General features: G+C 46.8%; 1 protein-coding gene across 2 annotated transcripts in view; it reads right to left on the reverse strand.

The window, feature by feature from the left end:
- Positions 1–22,235, reverse strand: part of MTSS2 (MTSS I-BAR domain containing 2) — a 109,893-nt gene that overhangs the window by 70,570 nt on the left and 17,088 nt on the right. For both annotated transcript variants that reach the window (XM_083165702.1, XM_083165703.1), the window contains exons 2-3: positions 5,081–5,142; positions 2,716–2,789 (exon numbers count right to left, since the gene is read on the reverse strand). In XM_083165702.1, the coding sequence (XP_083021828.1) occupies positions 2,716–2,789; positions 5,081–5,142 (136 nt within the window). The remainder of the gene's footprint in view (positions 1–2,715; positions 2,790–5,080; positions 5,143–22,235) is intronic.

Consider the following 22,235-nt stretch of genomic DNA (forward strand, 5'->3'; position numbering starts at 1 on the left):
TGTAGGGAAGCGAGTGAGCAGAGATGCAGGTATAGATGGTAAGTGAGTAAAAGAGCTGTAATTGAAATGCAAAAAGAATGCTGTCAGAACAGGAGGGAAGAGGGCCCTGCTCCAAGGAGCTTACAATCTAGAGGGAGGGAGAGACAGACAGGTGACATGAGGTGCAAGTAAGGAGACATGAAGGCAAGAAGTGAGGATGGCAGGGATGGTCAGGACATGAGCCAGCAGGTAGAGAGAATGGACAAAGTAGTCCTCTCTCTCCTCCACCTACACCCTTGACCCATAACAGCCCTGCACTGTGGCCCATGCCACAACACACCCTGCTAGGGGGCAGAAAGCATGCAGAGTGAATAGGTATAGCACAGGATCAAGGAACCACGACTTTGGTGCAACAGTGTAGTTCAGAAAGATAGTGTCAAGATAGGGAAAATAAAAATAAATACAGAGTTAAGGTAAGTAGTGTAAGAAGCCGGTGTAGAGGGACATACACAGTGCAGAGGGATGCAGTTTAAATCCCGGCGTTCAAAATCCCGACGCCGGAATCCCGAAATCCCGACACTTTCTCCCCCCGTGGGTGTCCACGACACCCTCGGAAGGAGAATAAATTAGTGTAGCAAGCCACCAGGCCCGCTGTGTGTCGACCGAAGCGAGCCCGCAAGGGTGGGCTATCCACGTCCCCCCCTTGTCGGGATTTCGGCGTTCGGGATTCCGGCGTCGGGATCCCGACCACCGGCTTTTCATGCCGAATCCAGTGCAGAGTGTAGAGGGACATACACAATGCAGAGTGTAGAGGGACATACACAGTGCAGAGGGACATACACAGTGCAGAGTGTAGAGGGACATACACAGTGCAGAGTGTAGAGGGACATACACAGTGCAGAGTGTAGAGGGACATACACAGTGCAGAGTGTAGAGGGACATACACAGTGCAGAGTGTAGAGGGACATACACAGTGCAGAGTGTAGAGGGACATACACAGTGCAGAGTGTAGAGCGACATACTGTGAGCAGGGATGGGGAACCTTCGGCCCTTCAGATGTTGTTGAACTACACATCCCAGCAGGCCTTGCTACAGTTCTGCTATTTGGCCATGCAAAAACTGTTTCAAAGCATGCTGGGATGTGTATTTCAACAACAGCTGGAGGGACGAAAGTTCCCCATCCCTGGTGCAGAGTGTAGAGGGACATACACAGTGCAGAGTGTAGAGCGACAGCATCTATTCCCGCAGCCAGGGGGCATGGCTAGAGGCTCACAGAGCCTCTGGGTCATGCCGCCATAGCGTCAAAACGGGGCCTCACGGGGAGCTGCGGGTATAGGCCACGCCCCCAAAATTTTCGGCGCATCTACGGCGCGCATCACTCTGTCCCTCCTTCATCTCTACTCAAGTTGGGAGGTATGCTTGAGTGTAGAGGGACATACAGAGTGCAGAGGGACATCCACAGTGCAGAGTGTAGAGGGACATACACAGTGCAGAGTGTAGAGGGACATCCACAGTGCAGAGTGTAGAGGGACATCCACAGTGCAGAGTGTAGAGGGACATCCACAGTGCAGAGTGCAGCGTGCAGAGGGACATCCACAGTGCAGAGTGTAGAGCAGGGGTGGGGAACCTTTTTTATGCCAAGGGCCGTTTGTATGGGGAAAAAAATCCTTCGGGGGCCATATGTAAAAATTTCTCTTACAAATTGTCCTGCTGCAGCTGTCCCATGCTCCAGTGGCTGCCGCTGAATAGGACTGACAGTCTCCCGCTGCTGTTGAAGAAGAGGAATCTCGTGAGAACTACTGACCTCTTGCGAGAATTCCCCTGTACTTGACTCCCGGCAAAGCCGATGTGCGAATGGGCGGGCCACTCAGACCGCATACGACCCCCGGGCCTGAGGTTCCCCACCCCTGTTGTAGCGGGACATAAACAGTGCAGAGTGTAGAGGAACATACACAGTGCAGAGTGCAGAGGGACATACACAGTGCAGAGTGTAGAGTGACATATACAGTGCAGAGGGAAATATACAATGCAGAGACAATTGATGTGGAATCTGGCACACTGAAATGGTAACAGACAAAATATGACTAGTAACATTAGGTTGAACAGAAAGTACTGGCTATGACCATATGCAGGCAGGGAGCTCGGTGAGGGCTGTCCAGGCTGTGCATTCAGTATGTGTTGGAGGTGGTTACGTTTTTAGCTCACTGTTGTATGTTGATAGCGGTATGTTTGGGTGATATTAGAAGGTAGATGGGTGTCCTCCTGTCCTTTCCTGTTTATCTCCAGAATATCTCCAATATTCTTATTAATATTTCTTCACACTTTACACTACACACTTCACAGCTGCACATGACAAGCAGCCGTCCACATTCAGGTTAAATAGAAATGTCTCAGACCTGTGTCTGGGCCTTAATTGATACCCAGAGCCTACCCACCCAGAGCAGAAGGCTTGCTGTGAAGTGTGAATAGGGAAAGTCCAATACACCCACCACTAATACACAATGCTTTCCTGCCCAAATACAGACTAACAATGACAAATATAAGATATCAATATGCACAATGATTGACATGTGATGTATAATGCATGAAAGCAATGTCTCAATAAAAAAATAAAAAAATATCAATATGCAGGGATGTTATGAATAGGATTCCAAGTTACCAGCAAGGTTTGTTACAGCAGAACTATACAGGTATTAATACTAGAATATACCGCCGTCCCTTTGACGTTTAGCTCACCTCGAGTATTGGTCGCCATGTCAGCCACTTTCTGGAAAGCATCAAGAAAGGCGACAGCAGCCAGCACGGTGGTCCTGCGGCAGAAGAGGAGATGTCACACCTCACAGCCTGATAAAAGCCTGAATGTTCCCTAATTCTCAGCTCTACAGTCTACTACTCAGGCCTAGGCCAGAACGTTGGTCTGATTGCCCTCAATTAAATTATTGGGATGGAGACCACCATGGAGTCATTTTTGCAGGATGCCCCTGGGAAGTGTCCTGTTTTTGATGGGTAAGGACTAGGACATTGGTTTGTAAATGTTTAAGGAGAGGGGTGGGTAGGGTAAGTCTGGGGGAGTGAGGCTCTGGAGAATCTGATATAGTATAAATATGAGGAATTATCTGCCATATGCTCCATCATTTATCTTACGCGGAGTCTGCATCTGGCTAATTATTAGCTGCGATTAGGTGGATCATCAGGGTTGATGAGCGAGCACTTGACAAAGTCTTGGCAGCTGTATATGGTCAATGGCTCTTATAGACACACAAATGGTTAAGAACAGTGACGTGACCTCAGATCAACATGCATCAGCACTCGCAGGGTGTAGATATATATTCTATAGAACCCTGTATTGTCTTTACTTTATTTCCAGATCCACTTACAGACTCATCTGAATTAGGATTCCCAGATGAAATGTGATACGGTCATTGGGTCAACAGCATGATGGTCGACAAGCATTAGTCACCATTAAGTCAACATAACTTAAGGTTGACATGCAGGAAGGTCGAAATGACTTATGGTCGACTTGGGTTAGGTCGACAGGGTCATTAGGTGGACATGGGTAAGGTCAACAGGGTCATTAGGTCGAAATGTTTTTTTAAAATGTCTAATGAGCCAAAATGTGCGAACAGGCGGTATTTCATGCCTTACCATCCACTAGGGCGTGATGGGAGAATAAAATAGTGTGCCAAGTGTATCGAGGCATCGTGCCCGAAGCATGGCGAGTGTAGCGAGTTGGGATGCGGTGCTACGTTTCGGTGTCCATGTCGACACAACATGTGCCGACAGGCGGTATTTTATGCCCTTACTATGACTATTATACTACCAGCCTGGTGCTCCCATTACTGCCGCTGAGGATCACCTACCTGAGCTGTGACTGTAACACTGCCTAAGGGAAGGGGAACACAGGAGCCCTCACCCAGGTATATAATATACCGTTACTATGACTATTATACTACCAGCCTGGTGCTCCCATTACTGCCGCTGAGGATCACCTACCTGAGCTGTGACTGTAACACTGCCTAAGGGAAGGGGAACACAGGCGCCCTCATCCAGGTATATAATATACCGTTACTATGACTAGTATACTACCAGCCTGGTGCTCCCGTTACTGCCGCTGAGGATCACCTACCTGAGCTATGACTAACACTGCTGACACTGCCTAAGGGAAGGGGAACACAGGAGCCCTCACCCAGGTATATAATATACCGTTACTTTGACTAGTATACTACCAGCCTGGTGCTCCCGTTACTGCCGCTGAGGATCACCTACCTGAGCTGTGACTGTAACACTGCCTAAGGGAAGGGGAACACAGAAGCCCTCACCCAGGTATATAATATACCGTTACTATGACTATTATACTACCAGCCTGGTGCTCCCATTACTGCCGCTGAGGGTCACCTACCTGAGCTGTGACTGTAACACTGCCTAAGGGAAGGGGAACACAGGAGCCCGAACACAGGAGCCCTCACCCAGGTATATAATATACTGTTACTATGACTAGTATACTACCACCCTGGTGCTCCCTTTACTGCCGCTGAGGATCACCTACCTGAGCTGTGACTGTAACACTGCTGACACTGCCTAAGGGAAGGGGAACACAGGACCCCTCACCCAGGAATATAATATACCATCCCTAGGACTAGTATACTACCAGCCTGGTCCTCTCGTTACTGCCGCTGAGGATTACCTACCTGAGTTATGACTGTAACACTGCCTAAGGGAAGGGGAACACAGGAGCCCTCACCCAGGTATATAATATACCGTCACTAGGACTAGTATACTACCAGCCTGGTCCTCTCGTTATTGCCGCTGAGGATCACCTACCAGAGTTATAACTGTAACACTGCCTAAGGGAAGGGGAACACAGGAGCCTTCACTCAGGTATATAATATACTGTTACTATGACTAGTATACTACCAGCCTGGTGCTCCCGTTACTGCCACTGAGGATCACCTACCTGAGCTGTGACTGTAACACTGCCTAAGGGAAGGGGAACACAGGAGCCCGAACACAGGAGCCCTCACCCAGGTATATAATATACTGTTACTATGACTGGTATACTACCAGCCTGGTCCTCCCGTTACTGCCGCTGAGGGTCACCTACCTGAGCTGTGAGTGTAGTTTGGTGGCTTTGGAGCTGAAATCCTCCCAGATTGGATACGAGCTCTGTAGAAGAGAAGAGTGAAGTCAGATACGTATGTCACAGGCATCCCAGCTGCTATCACAGAATATGGGCTGACAGACTTGGCTTAAGGTCCCGTATGACTTGGACTAAGGTCCCGTATGATAGTCTGCAGTCCATAACCAGTGCCTGCTATGCATGTACTGTTACCATATATATTTAAATTTATTCTCCCTCCAGGGGTGTCGTGGACACCCACGGAGGGAGAAAGTGTCGGGATTTCGGCGGTCGGGATTCCAGTGTCGGGATTCTGAACGCCGGGATCCCGACCGCCGGGATGTAAACTGCATCCCTGTATACTAAGACAGTGAGCCCAGGCAGGCATCTCTGTGTATGCATGCAACAAGAAAATAACCACACTAGTAAATATATAAAATCAAGCATTCATAGTAGTGACCGATTATTTACTATGTCCTGATTAGTACAGGTCAAAGTGCACACGATTGTATGTATAGGAAGATAAAGGAATGGCCCTGTAGGAGGCATGTCCTTTCCGCTCGAGGAACAATTAATGTAAAATACAAATAAAGAAATAAGAACTAACGGTTGTAATAACGGTTTAGTTTTTCAAACTAATTTGATTTGTACATGTCCCTTTAAGGCCACTTTGTAGTCTACTTTTAAACAATTTTAAGTGATTTACTGATTTAGTACTAATGCTCGATAATTGTTATCCCTGATAGTCAGTGTAGTATAACAAAGTTTTTTTTATATTTTTCTATGTTAAGCATTTATTTAGATATTTGACTGCTATTTGTGTGCTAAAACTAATATATGGGGAATACAACTCTCCAGCTGCAAATCAAATACTAAGGCAGCCACGATTGGCCCATTAGGGATCACACACCTGTGTGTAGTAATTGTATAGGTATAAGACCGGCTCTTAACAAGGAATACCTCATTCCGAATTGAAAAAGCCACCCTGAGCGCGGCGAAACGCATCTTTTGAGGAGTTCCAGAGCCCCACATACCGAGGACTGGAGGGAAATATTGCTATCTGCAGTTACCAACTTGCTTATCCCATTTACCATGGTCCCGGCTCAGTTGGTGCAGCACGGCACAGAGAGGGTCTCCATCACCCGTCGTTTGCTAGGAGGATTGAACGCACAGCCCAGCGATTACAACAGGAGTGCGCTCTCACCCCCACACGGAGTACGCATCCGATAAGTATAGTCATCTTCAGCCTCCATTCGACCCGCTGGCCGGTGCAGCAGCTTGGTGATTATCAGACGCCGTAGACGGCGGTGCGTGTATCCAGCAACAAAATGATTGGTTTTCGGCACTAGCGGCAGCCCAGTTAAGTAATTCTGGCAGGCGGTGACAGCTGCTCCTGAGCCCTCTGGGATCTATTTGTCAACAGTGGATCTCGAAGTGCCGCTATCATCTCCAAAACACCGGTACTGGAGACCCAGGTGTGAGTACATACCAACTTACTTACTCACTTGTTCTATCGGGAGGACACATTAATACCCTCATTAATTGCTGGGACATTTACCCTTCGATGTAACCCCCCCTCCCACCCCCATTTTTTCTTGTTGCATGCAGGCAATTAATTATTTTTATGTTATTTATTTAACTAAATTGTTGTTTGTGTACACTGTTTTTTTTCTTCTGTTTCTCCATATTGCTGAGGGCGGCATCCCTCTAACAGAGGGCAGCCATCTGTACACGGCACACATCACTTGTCCCTAGCGCTTATACTTTGTTCGGTACTTGTTTCCTAGCACGGCGCCCGTCGTGGGTCATCGCATACCTTAACTTAAGGTATGCGATGGACACAACCGACGCGATATTTGGCTATTTTTAGCCTTTATTGCCGGCAATGAGAAAATCGCGTTGATCGCGTCCATTGCATGCCATTATAATGGCATGCAATGCGACCGACGCGACTGATGCGATTTTACATAGGGAACAATGTTAAATGGGCCAATGGCCCCGATTTTTGATTGTATAGGCACCCTAATGGGTAATGTGTATGTTACATGCCCTCCCATTGTTAACGGCAACCCTTGATTAACGCCAACCCGAAGCGTGGCGAGTGTAGCAAGCCTGCGAGGGGCGGTGGTACGCGTCCTCCGACCTTTTCATACCCCCACTATCCACGTCAGCATGGAGTCGATCACATATAGTGTGGCGAGCGCAGCGAGCCACCGAGCCCGAAGCGTGGTGTGCGCAGCGAGCCCCGTGAGGGGACGCGTAATACCTGTGAAGTAATGTGCGGCCGCTCGCCACACTTCGGGCTCGGTGGCTCGCTGTGTTTGCCACACTATATAATATCAACTCCACGCCAAAGTGGATAGTGGGGGTATGAAAAGGTCGGAGGACGGGTACCTCCGCCCCTCGCGGGCTCACTGCGCTTCGGGTTGGTGTTGATCGTGGGGTGGCGTTAACAATGGGGGGGCATTTCACCCATAAGGGTGGGTATACAATGAAAATTGGGGTCTGGGGGGCATTTTACATTGGGCCCAATGTAAAATCGGGTCTCAGGGACCATTTTTCATTGATTCCAATGTAAAAATTGCGTTGATCGCATCCCATGAGATTTGGTTGCATGTGATGCGATCGACGCTATTTTTTGGGTCCCGATGGATGCAATTAAAATCGCTGGCGCCGTGCTAGGAAACAAGTACCCTTTGTTCTTTTGCTAATTGGCATCTCTGTGTGCCAGCCTGGCATAGCCAGCGGTGTGGCCACTAAAGCATTCTGCAATCATTCCTTCCCACTCACACAGCAGTCGGCAGCATCGGATGGCATTCCTCCATGTGGCTGCTTCTACACACCGGGGTTACCAACACATATACAGTTACTAATAAACACACAATGGCTGCAATATCACATGTACTTCCAGGTCACATAATCACGGGTCATGCTCTACCAGATGGGGCCACTAATCTACTTCCTACACCCCAACATCGGCACTGATTAGCAGAGGGCAGCCAGAGGCCATCGGGACCCGGCACTGGCCCTAGGCATAGGCAAACTAGGCAAATGCCTAGGGCATTTGGAATGCCTAGGGGCACCAGCAGCTTCTGCTGATTAAAATGATATGCAGCATGCCTATATTCTGTGTGTGAGTGAGACTGTATCTGCATATGAAATAGTGTATTCATGGAAATCACTGTAACATAGCATTCTGTATGCATAGCCACAGTCGCACACAGAATATAGGCATGCCGTATATCATTTTAATCCTCGGAAGCTCCTTGTGTGTCCTGGTCACAAAAAAAAAAAATGCAAATAAGACGAATTTTCTGCAAAAAAGGCACCCAACATTGAGGCAAGATGTATGAGGAAACATTTGTATCCAAGCAGAGGCAGAGGTCACAGTGTTAGCGGCTGTGCGAGTGCTGTCTGCGGGTGGGTTGGTTGTGCAATAGTGTTCGGCATATGTGTAAGGGGCATTATGTGTGCCATGTATAAATGCATTAATAATGTGTGACATATGTGTAATGGGCATTATGTGTGTCATGTGTATAAGGGCATTAATAATGTGCAACATATGTGTAAGGGGCATTATGTGTGTCATTATGGGCATTATGTGTATGAAGATTAATAAATTAATAAAGGTTGGCATAATGTGTAAGGAGCATTATGTTTATAAGGACATTAATAACGTGTGTCATGTGTAAGGGGCATTACTGTGTGGTATTATCTCCTCTGCCCAGCTCATACTGCTTTGTGCTAGGTTGCAGCATGGCCATGGAGGTGCTTAAAATACAATGTTTTCTCAGTATTTCTTTCTAAGGGTATAATGTGAATAATTTGAGGAGTAATGTATACAAGGTAAAGTGGTGCCAAAATGATGACTGCTATGATGAGGGTTGATGGTGCTGGGAAAAGGGAGCAGGGTCAGAGGCGGAACTAGTGGCGGTGCTAGGGGGCACCAGCCAAAATCTTGCCTAGGGCGTCATTTAGGCTAGGGCCGGCTCTGGCCATAGGGGATGACTAGGGTGCATTGGGGGCCGCAGGGGATGACCAAGGCACATCAGGGGCCGCAGGGGATGACCATGGCACATCGGGGGCCGCAGGGGATGACCAGGGCACATCGGGGGCCGCAGGGGATGACCAGGGCACATCGGGGGCCGCAGGGGATGACCAGGGCACATCGGGGGCCGCAGGGGATGACCATGGCACATCGGGGGCCGCAGGGGATGACCATGGCACATCGGGGGCCGCAGGGGATGACCATGGCACATCGGGGGCCGCATACTCTGCAGTGCTGTACAGAGAATATTTGAACAGTCACATCCGTCCCTGCCCCAGTGGAGCTTACAATCTATATTCCCTACCACATGTACACGCACAGACATTCATTCTAGGGTTAATTTTGTTGGGAGCCAAATAACCTACCAGTATTTTTTGGGAATGTGGGAGGACACCAGAGGAAACCCACGCAAGCATGGGAAGAATATATAAACTACACACAGTTAGGGCCGTAATTGTACGGAGGCAGTAATGCTAACCATTACATTGTTCGTGCTGCCAGCCCCCATAATATGTCCGCTATAAAACAGGGGCAGATTTAGCAAAGCTTGGAGAGAGATAAAGAACCAACCAATCACAGTGTTTAGGAATTCATGGGCCAGTAGTTTATCTGTGTGTGTCAGAGGAGACCCCAGTACATGTAAAAGGCCCATACACACTGGGCGACTTTGAGCTCAAAGCCGCCCAGTGTGTATGCCCGGCGCGGAGAATGTGCTGCAGGGCTCCTGCATCATTGCCGGGAAAGCCGCTCATCTGTCTATATTACCAGCTGCGCTATGCAAAGCTGTCCTCCCCCACTGACGGCTCCGGGCAGGGGGAAAAGCGGCTCAGTGTGTATGCACTGAGCGGCTTTCCCCCCAGCGATGACCGCGATCATCGTTGTCCATTCACGCTGGGCATAGTTGCCCAGTGTGTATGGACCTTTAGCCCACTCGCTGCTGCAGCTTAATACATATAAGTGTATCACCCTGCTTGTTGCTGTGGATGACGCTGCAGTAGCGAGTGGACTCAGCGTGTACTGGGGTCTACTTTGCCGCATCTGCCACAAGGGGACAGAACGTGGTGACGAGTCCATCTGGGGGTAATGCCACGTAACGACCACTGGGTGGCGCTGCTGCACCACTCACTGCGGATGCAGACGAGTTCATGAATGACCTGTGGGGAAGACGAGTTATAGCGACAGAGACAAATGGTGACCAGGCGTTTTTCACAGTAATGGAGGATTTAGCTGTCCTCTCCACAAATAGATGGGATGTTGCCCATAGCAACCAATCACAATCAACTTCTTCTTTATTTAGCAATAATAGAATCTGATTGGTTGCCCATAGCAACATCCCATATTAGTAAATAAGCCCCTGAGTCGCACACATCAAATTATCCTGTATAGATGCTACAGCGTGGGGCACGTTCCCATGCGTAGCATACAGTCACCATGGGGGTAGAACTGCCAAGCTGGCCACGCAGGAGAAGCTGCATCTAAGCGTATCGCCCTGGATACCATCTGCACTACAGTTCCCAGCATCTCTGCTCTAAACTGGTCATTCCCCAACCTTCTCCCTGACATGGCGAACACCGGGACTGGATGAAAGGAATGACTGGTCATTTATGGGGCATTTCAGCGTTAGCCAATACCCTGACTCTGCACTAATTATCATCATATGTTGATGCAATCTGCCATGCCACAGGATCCGACTATGGAACAAACGCCAGCGAAGGGTTAAAGTGATGTGTGTGCCCAGCAAACATCCATGCCAATACATAGTGATTTCACTGTCATCCTGAGCATTACACCAATGCCGGGTACAGCTAGTGTCATCCTGATCGTTACACCAATGCCGGGTACAGTTAGTGTCATTTTGAGTTTTACGTCTATGCTGGGTACAGCTAGTATCATCCTGTGCGTTACACCAATGACTGCTACAGCTAGTGTTATCCTGAGCTTTTTGTCAATGCCGGGTATAGCTAGTATCATTCTGAGTGCTACACCAATGCCGGGTACAGCTAGTATCATCCTGAGCGTTACACCAATGCCGGGTACAGCTAGTATAATCCTAAGCATTACACCAATGCCAGGTACAGTTAGTGTCATCCTGAGCGTTACACCAATGCCGAGTACAGCTAATATCCTGATAGTTACACCAATGCCGGGTACAGTTAGTATCATCCTGATAGTAACACCAATGCCAGGTACAGCTAATATCATCCTGAGCGTTACACCAATGCCGGGTACAGCTAGTATAATCCTAAGCATTACACCAATGCCAGGTACAGTTAGTGTCATCCTGAGCGTTACACCAATGCCGAGTACAGCTAATATCCTGATAGTTACACCAATGCCGGGTACAGTTAGTATCATCCTGATAGTAACACCAATGCCAGGTACAGCTAATATCATCCTGAGCGTTACACCAATGCCGGGTACAGCTAGTATAATCCTAAGCATTACACCAATGCCAGGTACAGTTAGTGTCATCCTGAGCGTTACACCAATGCCGAGTACAGCTAATATCCTGATAGTTACACCAATGCCGGGTACAGTTAGTATCATCCTGATAGTAACACCAATGCCAGGTACAGCTAATATCATCCTGAGCATGACACCAATGCCAGGTACAGCTAGTATCATCCTGAGCTTTACACCAATGCCGGGTACAGCTAGTGTCATTTTGAGTTTTACACCTATGCCGGGTACAGCTATTATCATTCTGTGCATTACACCAATGCCAACTACAGCTAGTGTCATCCTGAACTTTTTGCCAATGCCGGGTACAGCTAGTGTCATTTTGAACTTTTTGGCAATGCTGGGTACTGCTAGTATCATCCTAAGAGTTACACCAATGCCGGGGTACAGCTAGTGTCATCCTAAGTGTTAACCCAATGCTGGGTACAGCTAGTGTCATCCTGAGGGTTATACCAATGCAGGGTACAGCTAGTATCATCCTAAGCATTACACCAATGCCAAGTACATCTAGCGTCATCCTGAACTTTTTGGCAATACTGGGTACAGCTAGTATCACCCTGAGAGTTACGCCAATGCTGGGTACAGCTAGTGTCATCCTGAGCATTACACCAATGCCCGGTACAGCTAGCGTCATCCTGATAGTTACACCAATGCCAGGTACAGCTAGTGTCACCCTGATAGTTACACCAATGCCAGGTACAGCTAGTGTCATCCTGAGCATTGCGCCAATGCAGGGTACAGCCTGTGTCATCCTGATCATTGCACCAATGCAGGGTACAGCTAGTGTCATCCTGATAGTTACACAAATGCCAGGTACAGCTAGTGTCACCCTGATACTTACACCAATGCAGGATACAGCTAGTGTCATCCTGATAGTAGCACCAATGCAGGGTGCAGCTAGTGTCATCCTGATCGTTACACCAATGCAGGGTGCAGCTAGTGTCATCCTGAACATTACACCTATGTAAAGGGAGTAGAGCCCTTAGTGAGCATTGCAGCTGACATGCAGAGGGGGAGTAGAGCCCTTAGTGAGCATTGCAGCGAACATGTAGAGGGGGAGTAGAGCGCTTAGTGAGCATTGCAGCTGACATGCAGAGGGGGAGTAGAGCCTTAGTGAGAATTGCAGCTCACATGAAGAGGGGGAGTAGAGCCCTCAGTGAGCATTGCAGCTGACATGCAGAGGGGGAGCAGAGCCCTCATTGAGCATTGCAGCTGACATGCAGAGGGGACTGCAGAACATGGACAGATCGGTGGCACCAGAACCTTTGCGCAGTATCAATGTGTAAGACGGAAGCTTGTGTGGTGTCTATAGCCTACGCTCGCCTGGCGCTCGTGTTTGCTGACAGACTGACACAACAGGCATGTTGTGCAGACACTACACCCACACACCGCGCTGACTGTGATAGATTCCAGGGACATGTCGCTGCTGAGTCTGCACGCAGCCCTTTGCTGGAGATGCTACTGTGCATTCCTCACCCATACAATGCAAGATCAGATACCAAGAATTCCATCCAACATACAGAACCTGAGAGGTGTTACTGTGCATTTACCACCCATACAAGGCCAGATCAGATACCGAGAATTCCATCCAACATACAGAACCTGAGAGGTGTTACTGTGCATTTACCACTCATACAAGGCAAGATCAGATACCAAGAATTCCATCCAACGGTACGTATATGTTAGTTGGGCGCCCACTATTGTAAGTATTCTCATACCGCCACTATCCATGTCGGCATGGAGTTGATTTTATATAGTTGGTGAGCGCAGTGAGCCACCGAGCCCGAAGCGTGGTGAGAGGATGCGTAAAATTAAGCAAATAGCTTAGTGGGCACCCAACTAACATAAGTACCCATCCAACATACAGAACCTGAGAGGTGTTACTGTGCATTTCTCACCTATACTCCAAAAAGGGGTTGGGGGAAATGGGAGATACTTCTGCACAAGCTTCTTTCAATTGATATTTGTGTCCCCAATTTACAATTGCAATGTTGATTACATTTTAATTCAGAATGGGGGTGCTGACAAAGACAATGATTATATACAAGAAGACAAAAAAAGAAAAGGATTGACTTTTTTGCTGGCGCACTGAAGAAAATTTTTTCGATAAAATATAACTTTTAATGATATGGAATAAAAAACGTTGAAGTTAATTATATGCCACATAAATAACTGGACAAGCACTGAACAATAAATTAAAAAATTGATGCACGCGCTGAGTATGTGTTTATTTTAGGGTATAGCATGTGATAGATCTGTAAATGCAGTCTGATATGCCTCTACCGTTTCATATTGCTTTATCTCAATTTAGTCAGTTTCATACTCCGTGTGAGCACAGGTTTAACTTAATTTGTGCCACTTTGATATACAAAACCACTACCTGTATATGAGCAAAGTATCAGAAATTTGTTACAACTAATGAAAGGGTTAAATTGCAGGCATTATAATATTATACTGTGCATTTTCCAGCCATACAATATAGGAACAGATACCAATAATACAGCCAACATTCAGAACATGAGAAGTGCTGCTGTGCATTTCCCAATGCAAACAATGTAGGATCAGATACTGAGAATTACATCCAGAAAAAGATTAGTGCAACCGTGCATTCCCACTCATACAATGTAAGAGAACAGATACTGAGAATTACATCCAACATAGAGCACCTGGAGGTGCTACTGTGCATTCCCACGCATACAACATAAGAACAGATACCGAGAATTGCATCCAACATACAACACCTAGAGAGTGCTAATGTGCATAAAATTTACACTCAGAACCTATGAAGTGTTACTGTGCATTTGCCACCCATACAATGTAGGAACCGATACGGAAAATCACACCTCTGCATTTCCTGCCATGACTGTGGATGCTGAAATACAGGGGGCTCCACCAGTGGGAGACATGTGCGCTCACTACCAGCCTATGGGGATGTGCGGATCAGCGGTATAGTACTGACGGAGAGGAGGGGGGCTGACTTCCAGCCACTAATCCTATTGTCTGCAGTGTCTGATAACTGAGAACAATGGCTTACACTTGGCTGTATTATAAATCTATAGTATAATGTGCAGCCTTGATGGTGTAATGGTTAGAATTACTGCCTCACAGCACTGAGGTCATGGGTTCCATTCCCACCATGACCCTTCCCGTCCGAAATTTGTATGTTCTCCCCGTACTTGCGTGGGTTTCATCCGGTAGGAACTAACCCTGACCTCAGTGACTTACTGACATATATGTAACGTATACAGAGCTTTGAGTATATCAGTGACTTACTAACATCTATGTAACGTATACAGTGCTGTGAGGTCTATCAGAGACTTATTGACATCTATGTAACCTATACAGCGCTGTGAGGTCTATCAGTGACTTACTGACATCTGTGTAATGTATACAGTGCTGTGAGGTCTATCAGTGACCTACTGACGCCTGTGTAACGTAGACAGTGCTGTGAGGTCTATCAGTGACCTACTGACGCCTGTGTAACGTAGACAGTGCTGTGAGGTCTATCAGAGACTTACTGACATCTATGTAACCTATACAGTGCTGTGAGGTCTATCAGTGACTTACTGACATCTGTGTAATGTATACAGTGCTGTGAGGTCTATCAGTGACTTACTGACACCTGTGTAAAATATACAGTGCTGTCAGGTCTGTCAGTGACTTACTGATGCCTGTGTAACGTATAGAGCGCTGTCATTTACTGACATCTATACGATGTATAAAGCATGTGATTTATATTTACGTGCCCATATTACCACACCTATAGCCCCACCCCTACCTGGCCCTCTGTCACAGTACCCACCTCCACCCAGATGGTATGGCTGAGATCTGTAGTTCCCTTGTGACATCCGGGGTCAGGTAGGACAATTCTGGCAACAAGCTTCTCCCAGAAGCCAACTCACCAGGACCCTGGCAGAGGATATACAGTATGGTGGCTTCATGTTTGGGGCTGTCAGAGGCATCTGGGAATTATTTCCTGTGCAAGGTGTTTTCTGCAGAGCTGGAATTTCTATTTCCAGTGCTGCGCCTCCAGCTCTCAGTCGATGCTCCAGTAACTTTATGTGAGCCACTCTGTAGGGAATAATGTGCCCTACTTTTTAGGAGATTACACGGCTGTTTAATATGCGTTAATGTGAGTGCACTAAAAGACACACAAAGCTTCCAGGGGCCGCACACCCTCAGTAATTGCACTTATATGGGGTGTATGGGGTGTGGAGCTTATGTCAGAGTGTCCTACTGCCGGGGGTATGCGGGAATCCTGATCCCGGGGCATATTAAAGCAGACTCAGACATTACCACAGTCTCACATTCTTCATGTCCCCAAACTGTCCAGCACAGGCACTCTACCCTGAGCCACCACCCGGCACACACACCACTCATGGGTAACGGGTAGGGGGAATCTGTAATAGGCACTGACACGTTTTGCACCGAGATGATTTTGCCGGGACACATCTATCTGATGCCTGCTACTTACTAGAGAAAGCGCTTTGTGACCATTCTGCCTCTCTCATGGGAAGTGCTGGAACCTCACCACAGTAGTGGGCAGCCTAGCAGAAATGCCCCACCAGCACGTGTACATGTCACACAGTGCCCATAACACACCGACTATACCAGCAGCAGTGCCCATAACATATCATTATACCATCAGCAGTGCCCATAACCACACTGACTGTACCAGCAGCAGTGCCCATAACACATCATTATACCATCAGCAGTGCCCATAACCACACTGACTGTACCAGCAGCAGTGCCCACAACCCATCATTATTCCAGCAGCAGTGCCCATGACACACTGATTATACCAGAAGCAGTGCCCATAACACACTGATTATACCATGAGCAGTGCCCATAACACATCATAATAACAGCAGTAGTGCCCATGTGCCCATAACCACACTTGCCCATAACACACTGATTATAGCAGTACCCATAACATGCTGATTGTACCAGTAGCAGTGCCCATAACACATCATTATACCAGAAGCAGTGCCCGTAACACACTGAGTATACCAAAAGCAGTGCCAATAACACACTGATTATACCAGGAGTAGTGCCCACATGCTCATAACACACCAATTATAGCAGTAGCAGTACCCATAACACACTGATTATACCAATAGCAGTGCTCATAACACCCTGATTATACCAGGAGCAGTGCTCATGACACCCTGATTATACCAGGAGCAGTGCTCATAATACACTGATTATACCAGGAGCAGTGCTCATGACACCCTGATTATACAAGGAGCAGTGCCTATGACACAGTGATTATACCAGGAGCAGTGTCCATCACACACTGAATATACCAGGAGCAGTACCCATAACACACTGATTATACCAGAAGTGCCCATGTGCCCATAACGCACTGGATGTACCAGCAGCAGTGACCACATGCTCATAACACACTAATTATAGCAGTAGCAGTACCCATAACACACTGATTATACCAATAGCAGTGCTCATAATACACTGATTATACCAGGAGCAGTGCTCATGACACCCTGATTATACCAGGAGCAGTGCTCATGACATCCTGATTATACCAGGAGAAGTGCCCATGACACAGTGATTATACCAGGAGAAGTGCCCATGACACAGTGATTATACCAGGAGCAGTGCCCATGACACAGTGATTATACCAGGAGCAGTGCCCACAACACAGTGATTATACCAGGAGCAGTGCCCATAACATACTGTCTGTAACAACAGCGATGTCAATGTGCCCATAACCCACTAATTACGTCAGCATCAGTGCCCATAACATACTGATAATACCAGGAGTATTGCCTATATTACACTAATTGTAACAGCAGCAGTGCCTTTGTGCCCATAACACACTGATTATACCAGTAGCAGTGCCCGCATGCCCATAACACGGTGATTGTACCAGTAGTAGTGCGTATAACACACTGATTATACTATAAGAAGTGCCCATAACACACTGATTATACCAGGAGCAGTGCCCATAACACAGTGATTATACCAGGAGCAGTGCCCATAACACAGTGATTATACCAGGAGCAGTGCCCATAACACAGTGATTATACCAGGAGCTGTGCCCATAATACAGTGATTATACCAGGAGCTGTGCCCATAACACAGTGATTATACCAGGAGTTGTGCTAATAACACAGTGATTATACCAGGAGCTGTGCCCATAACACAGTGATTACATCAGGAGCAGTGCCCATAACACAGTGATCATACCAGGAGCAGTGCCTATAACACAGTGATTACATCAGGAGCAGTGCCCATAACACAGTGATTACATCAGGAGCAGTGCCTATAACACAGTGATTACATCAGGAGCAGTGCCCATAACACAGTGATTACACCAAGAGCAGTGCCCATAACACAGTGATTACACCAGGAGCAGTGCCCATAAAACACTGATTACACCAGGAGCAGTGCCCATAAAACACTGATTATACCAGGAGCAGTGTCCATGTGCCCATAACATACTGATTATAGCAGCAGCAGTGCCCATAACACACTGATTATACCAGGAGCAGTGCCCATAACATACTGTCTGTAACAACAGCAATGTCAATGTGCCCATAACCCACTAATTACATCAGCATCAGTGCCCATAACATACTGATAATACCAGGAGTATTGCCTATATTACACTAATTGTAACAGCAGTGCCTTTGTGCCCATAACACACTGATTATACCAGTAGCAGTGCCCGCTTGCCCATAACACGCTGATTGTACCAGTAGTAGTGCCCATAACACACTGATTATACCATAAGAAGTGCCCATAACACACTGATTACACCATAAACAGTGCCCATAACACACTGATTATACCATGAGTAGTGCCCATAACACAGTGATTATACCAGGAGCAGTTCCCATAACACAGTGATTATACCAGGAGCTGTGCCTATAACACAGTGATCATACTCATTGAGGGAGAAGCTTGCAGACTAAAGTGAAGCTTCAATATTTAAGTGACTTGTGAGTTGGAAACAGAAGCAGGTAAGTTAGAATACAGAAAAAGGTGAGTTTGAACACAAAAGCCAAAACACATTATTATTGTTATTACCATACATCTGATACAATGTTTGGCCTGGTGCAGTGCAGTGGATGTGATGCATTTGTTTTGAGGGAGACATTCTGGAGACTCGGCTGCTGTCCAATCTGCAAACAATTGTCTTTGCTGCAGGAGGAGATAGCTAAACTGCATGCTGAGCTACGTAGGATGTCTGTGTCCTTGCAACCACCACTGCCTCAGAGAGCCCCCTGAAGACATTCTGCCTGGACTGCTGTGGGCTCTGAAAGGCAGAGACTGACAGAGGGCATCAGACACATTCCCCAAGTGGTCACACTGCAAAACTCATATGCTGCTCTTGCAGGGTTGGAATGTATGACCAACGTAGGCAATAAAGAACAGGAAGATATGAGGACTTCTACCTCTACTAACTGTAGGACCAGGAAAATTTCACCTCCAAAAAGGACTGCACTTCTTTTGGGAGATTCCATCATTAGAGGAGTTCATCTGGGAAATGCTACTAAAGTAGAGAAACAAGTAAGGTGCTTACCTGGAGCCACAGCTCCAAGAGATAAAGAACGCATGCTAAGAATTGTAAAGGCAGCAAGAAAAGATAGGGAGGTGGATGTCATCGTCCACCTAGGCACAAATGACCTGGTTAATGCTGAAGTCATGGCCGTAAAAGATGAATTTAGAAAGTTAGGAACTGCTCTAAAACAGGTGGCAACCACTGTAACTTTTTCAGAAGTATTGCCAGTACACCAAGGGGAAGATAGAACTCTGAGAATCAGAAACTTCAATGTTTGGCTAAGGAATTGGTGCAACGAGGAGAGATTTGGATATTTAGGTCAAAGTCAAGCTACCTGGCAAGACAGAGCCTTATATAAAAGTGATGGACTGCACCCATCTTCAAGGGGAACGAGAATATTAAGTGAGAAGTTTGGAAGCTTCATAAGCAACTTTTTAAACTAGCAGAGGGGGGCAGTGAACCAAATAAGAATGAAGAAATCTGCTCCCCCAACCTAGAGGTATTGTCTCTGCAGGCAAATGGAACAGGAATCCTATCCACTGCAACAGAATATAATGCCAATCAAAACCGAATAGATATAGGCAGAAAGATGAACAAAGCTAGCAGCAGGAGAAGCACAAACACAACTTTAAGAGCTATGTGTGTGCAAATGCTAGGAGCTTAGGAAATAAAATCCCAGAACCAACTGCAATAATGACAAGGGATGAACTGGATATTGTGGCTATTACAGAGACATGGTGCAATGAAAATCATGACTGGGACATAGCTATACCAGGATATACTTTATTTAGGAAGGACAGAATGGGAAAAATTGGAGGAGGGGTTGCAACATATGTGAAAAAAATATATAAAGACTACCTTAATACAAAGTATTGAAGAAAAAACGGAGGCCCTTTGGGTGACCATAGAAACAGGGGAGAAGGCGATTCTTCGTATAGGGGTGATCTACAGACCACCAGGTCAGGAAGAGGAACTAGACAAGAGCCTATTGCAGGACATCAATAAAATTGCATTAAAAGGAGAGGTGATAATCATGGGAGACTTTAATCTACCTGATGTAAACTGGGAGCTGCCTGTTGCAAGTTCCACCAGAAGTAGGGACATGCTGAATTCCTTGCAAGGAGCATCCCTCCAGCAATTGGTGAGGGAGCCCACTCGTAAGGACGCAATATTAGACTTAAATACTTACAAATGGTGACAGAATATCTGACATAAATGTGGGTGAAAATCTGGGATCCAGTGACCATCAAGCAGTATGGCTCAAAATAAAGACAAAGACTGACTCATCGCACACAAAAACAAAAGGTGTTAGATTTTAGGAAGGCTGATTTTGTAGAGATGGGAAACTCTGTAAGGGATTCTTTGGCAGAGTGGAAGAAATTGGAAGGAGTGCAGGATAAGTGGGAAAAATTAAAAAGTGCAATTCTAAAAGCAAGAGAACTTTGTGTCAAAAGAGTTAGGAAAAACACAAGAAAAAGAAAGCCATTGTGGTTTGCAAAAGAAGTAGCAAGTATTGTGAAAGCAAAAAAGTTGGCCTTTAAGAAATTTAAGCAGACGCAGAAGAATGAGGACAAAGAGGTGTATCTTGTTAGACAGAAGGAGGCTAATGGGGCCTACACACATGCCGATTTTGTGCCATTTTCTAAGCGATTTAGCTAGGTCGCTTAGAAACTAAGCATACATCGGTGTGTGTGTGGAGGCTAAACCGATATAGATGCGCGGCCCCGCGCGTCTAAATCGCAATAAGAAGAAGAATGAGCATGTCCCATCAATCTAGTAAAATCGCTTAGCAAGACCCTGCATATCGGGCGCCTTTTGTGTGGTGTCTTTTTTTTTTGCTCAAGTGACCACAGATTTTACTCATCTGGACACTCCCTGAGCCCTCCTCTCCATTCTGCACATGCTGATGCTGTCAGACACCACGCGCTGTGAACCCTCCGGAGCTGGTAAGTACTATGCTATCCACTATGCACCACCAACGCACTGATTACAGGTGGGGTGGGGTGGTAATGAGAGGGGTCCACTATGCCACCAATGTAAACTTTATGGGTGAGGGTGTCATGTGATGCGCGCTGCACCCGCTGCGCGCTGCCCCCCCAGCGCAAGAATATGGGCACAATGATCTTTGGGGGGGGATGTGAGGCGACCACTGTGCCACCAATGTTATAAAATAAAGCATGCTTCTGGGTGAGGGTGTCATGTGATGCGCGCTGCACCCGCCGCGCGCTGCCCCCCCAGCGCAAGAATATGGGCACAATGATCTTTGGGGGGATGTGAGGCGACCACTGTGCCACCAATGTTATAAAATAAAGCATGCTTCTGGGTGAGGGTGTCATGTGATGCCCGCTGTCCCTAGCGCAAGTTTGGGGAGGGGTGATGGCACATTGCAAAAGCTAGTCATGTGGTTTTTACTTGCATGCTCTGGGGTGATGGCACATTGCAAAAGCTAGTCATGTGGTTTTTACTTGCATGCTCTGGGGTGATGGCACATTGCAAAAGCCAGTCATGTGATGTTTACTTGCATGCTCTGGGGTGATGGCACATTGCAAAAGCTAGTCACGTGGTTTTTACTTGCATGCTCTCTGGTGATGGCACATTGCAAAAGCTAGTCATGTGGTTTTTACTTGCATGCTCTGGGGTGATGGCACATTGCAAAAGCTAGTCATGTGTTGTTTACTTGCATGCTCTGGGGTGATGGCACATTGCAAAAGCTAGTCATGTGTTGTTTACTTGCATGTCTATGATGGGGTAAATTGTCTTACCAAACCCCCTAAAAAAAACAGTGAATGTGTGCGCATGTACATGTGGTAGGGACAATAGATTGTAAGCTGACCTAGTTTGGACTGTTTATGTACATAATGGTGGATGCATATATGTTAATTATGTATTTACATTTTATACCATATTATTCACACAGAAATGGCAAAGCAGAATTCTTCAAAAAAAGTCACCACTGGGTTCATTGACATCTATCGGGCCCATGAATGCCTGTGGCAAATTACCAGCAAAGACTTTTCAAACAAGCAGAAAAGGGATCAGGCCTACAATGCTTTGCTGGCCTATGCTAAAGCCAACAGAAGTGATGCCACCATGGAATGTGTGAAGAA

This window comes from Crinia signifera, chromosome 11, assembly GCF_055691185.1.
Source record: "Crinia signifera chromosome 11, ASM5569118v1, whole genome shotgun sequence".
Taxonomy (NCBI): domain Eukaryota; kingdom Metazoa; phylum Chordata; class Amphibia; order Anura; family Myobatrachidae; genus Crinia; species Crinia signifera.